Below are 8,340 nucleotides of genomic sequence, written 5' to 3'. Positions count from 1 at the left end.
GGTGACTGCTCAGTTTCACCCATTGTGTCCAGACAAAACAGTGGAAAATAAAACTGTGCCCAGGATATTTTTGTTGTAGTGTGACACAACTCATGCAGAACTGAAGCTTCTTACATGAGGGTTACAGTTTCCTTGATGCCAGAACTGCACTAATGCTGGCACCTGATCTGGCAACTTCAGGACTACCCTGGTATGTTGACATGAGCTAGAAGCTCCAGTTTGACTGTGGGGGAGATGGAGCCCAAATATTGATTCGTGAAACTATGTGATCTTGCAATATGAATGCACAAACTTCCCAGCTTGACAAATCTTTGAATTGTTTCATCCTTATTCAAAAGCAACCAGAGCAGGCAGCATTTGCACAGATCTCACACAAGTCAGCTTCTTGGGCAACCAGATCTGTTAGAGAGAAAAGAGAGGGTTTCAATGAGATAGCAAGAGAATTCTTTTGAGAGTAGAGCCACATATCAAGGGATTTGGAGACTCCTTTCCATTATGGTTTTATGAGTTCTAATGTTCCTTGAAATGATTGTTGGCAAAACAAAATTAGTTCTTGCAAAAGTCTGGCTTAAAGAATGAAAACAAACCTGAACTCACTGGGGAAACAATGGGAACATGTGGAGGCAAAAGAACAATAAGACATCTTGTGGAAGAGTGGTGGACATGCAGCTTGCAGATTCACCACATTTGTTATATTGGTAGTATTTTTTCCTAAAACATCCATTGTAATTGGACAGTAGATAAATGCAACATAAGAAAATAAAAAAGCAGACACTGTAGCAGTCAGTTCAAGAATTGCTATGTGTGTCTTGGATCTGTGAGATCAGGCCAAAGAGCGATTCACCTCATTTACATCTCACACCTCTTTTAATCTACCTGAAAAAATACCTTCTTCTACACTGATTAGAGACAGCAATTAGACCTGCTCACTTGTAGTTAGCTAGAACTGAGTGACATAACCCTGCTTTTCCTGTAAACCAGAGAAGATTGTGGGCTCTCTCACTTTATGTCATGTAGGTTACTGTGCAACTACTCGGAAGAAGCTTTTTCATGGTTACAGCAGCCTAATCTGTACAGGCTACAGCTAAACTCAGCACAGCAGGATTTTTCTTGCAGGGGACTCACAGTTAGTGTAATCCAACTCTTGCAAGAGGGGTAGTAAAAAGGCAGCATGGACTCCCTCAGCTGCTTTAGAAGTGACAGAACAGTAATTATGTTTCGTTGACTGCTGCTGTTTGAATGTTTAAGGTTGAAAAGTGTGAAAAAAATTGTCACTATGCGATATGAGCTACATACTTAGCCTCTCAAAAATCATGGATGCATCTTCTCTTTTGCACACAGATTGGAACTCCTCAGGGAGATCTTTTTCATCACATAGAGAGTAGCTAGACATTGAAACTACCATGCGAGGATTAATGTGGCTGTTCTTATCTGTAAGCTCCTTCAGCTTCTTCACAGACTCAATGGAGAATTTCAAATCCCCATCCTATGCAGACAGAACCAAAAAAAAAAAAAAAAGGTGTCAATCCTTAGACAAATCTATTCCAGTTCAACCATGAGCTCTCCAAAAAAACTATACCGCCGTGGAAAGACACTGAAATAAAACCTAGATAAAATCAGTATTGACTGAAGGCAAAATGATCATGTCTTCAAGGCAAAGACCTTTCAGAGCAACAATGAGATCTGGCTGTCCAGTCAGGGCTTTTGTTATGTATCACAATGGATGGAGGCAGAATTAGTGCATTTCTCATTCCAGTGAGAGAGACCCATAAAACTTAGGGTTGAAAGATACAGGCTGGGAATCCAGCCTAGAGGAGAGATGACTGGGCAATATGTGTCAGAGATTTACAAAATCATGAGTTGAAGGGAGATAAATGGGAATTTATTTTATTCACACTTTCTTCTAATACACCAGTAGAAAACTTCAAGGGTTGGCTGTCACGTGGGAGACTCTAACCGCACAAAAGGAGCTATTCCTTCACATTACACATTGTCAAGAACTGAAACCCCTCACCCTAAGGTACTGTGGGAAGTTTCCATTAATTAAAACATATCCATACAATTAATGGAATACAAGTTATTGGTAGCATAAATATGACACTTCTGACTCAAAGCTCACACCAAAATCTTCAGGAGACTGGGACAGTATTCTTAGAAATATTACTCCATGGTTTAGATTGCTAGACCCTGTGCATCTTCTAATGGTCATTCCCTCAGTTTCAAGTGAATCCCACTGTTGAGGTCATAAACTTAAATTGCAGGTGTTGCAACTGATAAGCTAGGTGCAAAAAGTCTGTGTATGTCTGCAGATAATCAGTTTGGCCTAGAAGAGAAATAAACATTTTCATATTGATCTTAATTGTATATTTTAACCTGGTTTAATGATCAATGTGTGGTTAGTAGGATGATCAAGTAACACCTACTCAAGCAAAGAAATAAAGGGAAGTGACTCTGATACACCATGAGACCAAATACTGCTACTTGTTTCATAGCCTCATGAGCCCAGTGCTGAATAGTGGAGATGGGGGGGAGCATAGTCAGGTTTGGCTTGTTGGGGTTTTTTTTACGGAATCACAGAATATTAGTGTTAAAGAACTAAAAAAACCCCAACAGAGCCCCCCCCTCCCCCAACCAAACAAAAAAAACCCCAAAAAACAACAACAACCACTAGATAAACTCTTGCAATCAGTTTATCCTTTTACTCAGGTTAATTTATCAGTCATGGTTGCCTATGAAAAATTAACTTTTCCTGTATAAATGCAGTTCTAGATTCAGCTATTGGTCACACACCTCAAAAGCATAAAACACAGAGCTAAAAAAGGATGGATTTCCACAGGTACAGTTTCAGAGAAACCAGAAAGTATGAATGAACCCTGATATATGTATGACCTAGTGACAAAAAACAAATGGGAAGGAAAAAAAAAAAACCCCGAGAAAAATTAAACAAATCCCCCACTATCTCAGAAAAGATGTGTTAAAGAGAGCTCAATATGAACAGCATCTTCCTCCCAACATGAAAGTGCATACTGTGTTGCTGAGCTAAGAGATTTTATCAGAGAAATACTGCAGGCCAGAATGATCCATCTCTGTAGTTTTTCTGGTTTCACTCCACACCTAGTAAACCATCTTCCTCCAGTTTCCATCACACTTATTCAAGATCTGTGATGGAAAGTGTTGAGATACTGATACTCAAAAAAAAACCCAACACCATGATATGAAGTCAAATGAAACTCACTTCTGCTTTGCAAAACATTATGTTAAATTAATGACTTCTGAAATAAGAGAGGGAAGGGAAATCTTGCAAAGAATTTCAGAAAACACAAGAAAATTTTGTGCACTGAGTAATTAGTCATACCTTAGGGACCTCAAGTAGTCCAAGTAAAAGGAGTGCAACACACATGCAGAATATACTGCACATATCATGGGGAAAATACAGATGTAATGATCAATGAGATAAAGAATCAAACCTCAAAGAGGGGCTAAAACTCCAGAGCTGCAATTTCTACACTTTTACCCATTCTAGAAACAACTATTTTCATTTTACGGAAGCATAGAATATTGGTGTTAAAGAACTTTTAAAAATCTCATTTAGGGTTTTTTTAATCCTCCAAGTGGAAATCTGAGATTTTTTTCATTAAGTAGGTAGCTTAATCTGTTGCCCTGGATACTCTCAACATTAAAGAATGGTTTGGAAGAAAGGAATAGCTTAAACCTGCTTTCTCTGGATATCTTTGACATCCAAAGGAAAAAAAGAGGGTATTTCAAGACACAAAGGTAGTACCTTATCCCTGGAAACCTACTGGGTGCATATAGAGAGAGTCAATAATTGTTTAAGAAATATTAGTTCTCTTGGTACTCTGAGAAAGTTACTTACATTGCAAACAAACTGAAATTTCCCAAACTGTTTCTAAGGATGAGTGCAGACAGATCCAACACACACCAGAGTATAGACAAGAGCACTGAATTACCTTAACTGCTTTCATGTTGCATGTAACATCAGTAATAGATGCTTTGTATTTTGGAAAGTTTGCTATAGTCTCCGCTAATAGCTTATCTGTTTTGGAAAGTTTGCTATAGTCTCCTCTAATAGCTTATCTGCCTATTAATATTTCATTGGATCCAGATAAGCATTTCTTCCACATTATTTATATGTGATATATGTGTAGGTCCCATCACACAACCTTGCAGATCATTTTCATAATGAAGTTCCCGCCTAGAAGCAGGCAAGAAAGACAATTTCTCTTTTGTCACGTTGTTCACATCATTCTGTAAAGTTAGAGGTTTCCCCAGTTCTTGAAGTTTCATAACACATGGGGTTATGTGCAAAAGAAAACTCTGGAAATACAATGCCTCAGCAAGAGATTTCAGAGCAGTGATATGGCTTGTGAAGTTAATTAAACTGCAGCAGCATTTTAGTAATATCTGAAGCATTTTACAGAAAGAAAAACTGAACCATAGGGAGATGGAGTTGGATATCAGTCCAGAGCAAAGCAAAAAATTGGACCTATTCGTTTAGTTTAAGATTCCTGTTGCAGCCACAACACTTCAGAGACTATCACTACTTTGCTGAACTTGTAATACTAACAAATTAAAGAGCAGAAAACTTACCTGAACGTAGACTGCCTGGGAGCTGTGCACTAGTAAAAGGACTGCAAGGACTGTAAAGAAAAGAAAGCCTTTCATAGTGTCTATGAAGTATAGCGTTTCCTAATGTGAATGTATTTTAGTTTCTCTGGCTTTGGTCTTTCTCTGACTTTCGTTTGTGTCTCAGATTTTCTCTTCTTCTTGCACTCAGACTGCCTAGAAGTCAGAGTTCCATACTCCCAGTGCAAAGCTGGAGCTTTATAATGACTTCACACAGCATTTAGTTGGTAATCCATTAATCTAAACTCTTTATTGACATATGATAAACCCTCAGTGGACTTTCAGTTATCTACACATTAGCAGAGTAGGCTGGTCACACCCAGGCGGATCCTGGGGTTTATGAGTCTCTCCCACTTGAGAAACTGGCCATGACACAAACAGGCAAAACATTCCAGCCTACAATAAAATAAATGGTAGAGATTGATCTAATGTAATATCTGAAAATAAGTCTCCATATGGGGAACGTACTCAGGTTTCTGGCCACTTCCTGCAAAGCTATGAGAAAGAGATTTTGGAAAGAGTTAGGAAAAATATTTGATCTCTTGCACTGACTTCCGGCCAGTGAGTTCCCTCTTGTGGGGATTCCAAGTACTGAGATGGCAGCAATGGACCGAGGCAGAACACAGGCTGTACCTGATATGACCAGATATAAAATGTCATCTTGCTGCTGCTTTTTTGCAGCACCTGATTAAAATACAGACATGAAAAAGCACATAGATTGTCATTAAGAATAAAGTCTTCCCTGAGTCAAATCTATTTCTTTGTGACTTTCAGTCTTATCCAGAAACATGGTAATTTCACACAGATGGAGAAGTATCAACATGCCTCACTCAGCTCAGTTCTGCCCATCAAGTGCAGGTCCTTTAATCTGTAAATTATTTCTGGCATATTGTGGCTTTGGAGTAACAGCAGACACCATGCCAAACAATCTCCCTGACATCAGGAGAACAGAGTCAGTGGCAACAGTCTGCCACTAAGCAACTTTCTCAAATCTCAGCAGCAAAGGCTCTGAATAGTTTTTACTGTATCCAAGTCTATTGCTAAGACTAGAGTGAAAACTACCATGCTGCTTGGTATAAAATTCCAGAAACTGAAGCAGCCTGGAGTTCCCGGGCAATGGGCTTGTAGGGAGGGAATGGGACTTTTCTGGTTCAGTATATCCCAAAAATTTCAGCAAAGCTGAAGCTACCGTGTAGAGGACAGTGCTGACTGCTTAATGATACTTTGCTTGTCTCCTCTCCACCAGTCCAGTCTACTCCTTATCCATGAAATATGAACCCATAGGACCATTTTTATTACCACAAAATGAGCTTGCTTTCTCTGCTGTTAGGCTTTTTCTGCTTTCTGTGCTGCCAAGGCCAACAGCCAACACAACTTGCAACTCCAGAACTCACACCTGTGCCCTTAATTACTCTAATAATAGTCAAGGGTATAACAGCAGAAGGTATAGCAACAACCTCCTCCTAGAAGCTTTGTAGAGGTGTCACAAGAGACAGACATGCTTAGAATCCAATTAGATAAAGCCAAAGGTAAGAAAGCAAATAAACTTACGGAATAAAAACGTTTATTGGAGGCATGAAAGAGGAGATTGAAACTCCACCTCGCAGTACATGCTTGACTCCCAAAATTGCTGGGTCAGGACACCTGTTGGAGCATGGGCTACCACTTTTCATCAGTGTCATGCTTGTCATGCTGATGGCATGCTGCAGTAGAAAATCCCAGTGCTTCTGATATGCTTCTGGTCCAACTGCTTTTTTGACAGTCAAGAGGTACATATTCTCTCCTTCATCTTCTTTTAAAAAACTCCAAAGAGAATTATGGTTTCAACTTACTTTCACTACTTTAGTTAAGAGCTATGTCAAGTACGTCTGATAGCAGTTTTGGTCTGTTACTTCCTACCCCTCATTTCTGTGTTGTTCAGACGATATTAAGAGAATACTAGTTAAGTTAAAACCTTGTATGGCACTGCTGCGTTTTGTTGTCTGGATTCATCCAGTCCACCTGTAAATTTTGAAATTTAAAATTTTTTCCAAGTACCTGGAAAAAGAGGACTCTGTCAAAATTCAGATCATGTGTCACCCCTATTTGTTATGGCTTCCCTCATTGATGGGAACCACTTATGCTTTAGAAGAAATAGGGCCTCTCCTCAGAGTAGTTGTCAAATACCTTCACCTGGACTCCTAAGGGGGGGTCCCACATGGTATCCCCCCAAGCATGGGTAGGGATGATGGGGGCACATTTCTAAGCAGATAGGACCTTTAAGAAGAAACAGAGAGGCAGTAACACACTTAGTCACCTCCAGGAATTACTTTTTTGAAGGTGGGCCTTTGAATTCAATGGTCTACAGCAAGCATGAATCTGGAACTAGGCCCCTGTATGTTTTTTGTGCTGAACCTGTAGCCAGCCTGAGTTTATCCATGAGAAGAGTAAGAGATGAAGAGAAAAAGCTACAAGAAGTTTTCTGATACCAGGTGGATCTTGGTAATGGAAAAGACTACGGGTTGAGATAAAGACAGGGACATAACTTATTAGTTATCATCATGGACAAAGCTGACTCAACTTGGGGAAAGTTAATTTAATTTATTGCCATTTCCCTCACCTGCCCTGTTCCCAGACTCAAATTCATTTTCTTTCCCAAATCTTTTACCTCTTTCTGCCAGACATGGGTGGCACAAGAGGATGGGGAATAAAGTGTTGCAGTCAGTTCAACTCAACTTGGGGCTACTCGTTCCTTCTCCCACTTTTCCCCATGGGGTCCTTTCCCATGGGGTACAATCCTTCATGGACTGCTCCAATATAGGTCTTTTCTATGGGCCACAGTTCCTCAAGAACTGCTCCAGCATGGAGCCTCTCCATGGGGTAGTGTCCTTCAGAAAGAGTCTAAGCCAGTATGGGCCTAGAGGCTGCAGGTTCTGCTGTGAGTCTGCTCCATCATGGGCACACACACAGGCTGCAGCTTCCTTCAGGGTACATCCATGTTTCATGGTGAGGGGTCTTTAATGGGCTGAAGTGGGGATATTTGCTCCACAATGGCCCTCCATAGGCTACGGGGCAATATCTGGTCTGATGTCTGGAGCACCTCCTTTTCCTCTTTCACTAACCTCAGTGTCTCTGTTTTCTCACTCCTTTACTTCACAGCTGCTGTGCAGCACTTTTTACCCTTTCTTAAATGTGTTATTGAAAAGGTACCACCAGCTTCATTGATGGGCTCAGCTTTGGATCCAGTCTGCTTTACAGACAGCTAGGACTGGCTGTGTCCAGCACAGGGGCAGCTCCTGAGCAGTTCTCACAGAGGTCACCCCTGCAGCCTCCTCCACCACCAAAACCTTGCCATGTAAATCCATCACAGTGCTCTCTTCACTTCTTTTCTCCTCCTGGCATCCTCCACAGCCCTTGTTGTTCATGCTCTAAGGCTCTTTTCTTACAGCTCACGCCAGTGTTGAGGCACTTCTCCAACAACACCTGGAGATGTGGTGCTCAGTGCTACTGTTACTGGCCAAAACACAGCACCCAAGGGATGAGGGGAGGCACAGACTTAAACAACACTGGCACCCCACCCCCTCGCCAGCAATCGCTGACACCTCCATAGCATGCCAACAGTCACAAGCACTTCACACATAAACTAGAAGCTACCAGCACACTTCCCTAGCTTCACAACAGTCACAGTCCCTGTCACAACACTATGTGAGCACTCAG

The 8,340-nt window shown here is 40.9% G+C and overlaps 1 protein-coding gene across 1 annotated transcript; it reads right to left on the bottom strand.

Moving 5' to 3' along the window:
• Window positions 1-331: 331 nt before the first annotated feature.
• LOC104515969 (guanylin-like) lies at window positions 332-4,683 on the bottom strand. Its single transcript, XM_010160147.1, has 3 exons — window positions 4,609-4,683; window positions 1,297-1,486; window positions 332-399 (listed from the first exon to the last, which is right to left on the bottom strand). Exons 1-3 carry the CDS (start codon window positions 4,681-4,683, stop codon window positions 332-334), a joined length of 333 nt encoding a protein of 110 aa, XP_010158449.1.
• Between the last annotated feature and the right edge of the window lie 3,657 nt (window positions 4,684-8,340).

Source organism: Eurypyga helias, unplaced genomic scaffold, assembly GCF_000690775.1.
Source record: "Eurypyga helias isolate BGI_N326 unplaced genomic scaffold, ASM69077v1 scaffold7021, whole genome shotgun sequence".
NCBI classification, from domain to species: Eukaryota; Metazoa; Chordata; class Aves; order Eurypygiformes; family Eurypygidae; genus Eurypyga; species Eurypyga helias.
This window is presented reverse-complemented; position numbering and strand designations above follow the sequence as displayed.

Coding starts and splice junctions, on each gene's coding strand:
- LOC104515969 (XM_010160147.1), bottom strand. CDS start 4,683: ATGAAAGGCTTTCTTTTCTTTACAGTCCTTGCAGTCCTTTTACTAGTG. Junction 1,487..4,608: donor CCCAGGCAGTCTACGTTCAG/GTAAGTTTTCTG, acceptor CTGTCTGCATAG/GATGGGGATTTGAAATTCTC. Junction 400..1,296: donor CATGATTTTTGAGAGGCTAA/GTATGTAGCTCA, acceptor TCTCTCTAACAG/ATCTGGTTGCCCAAGAAGCT.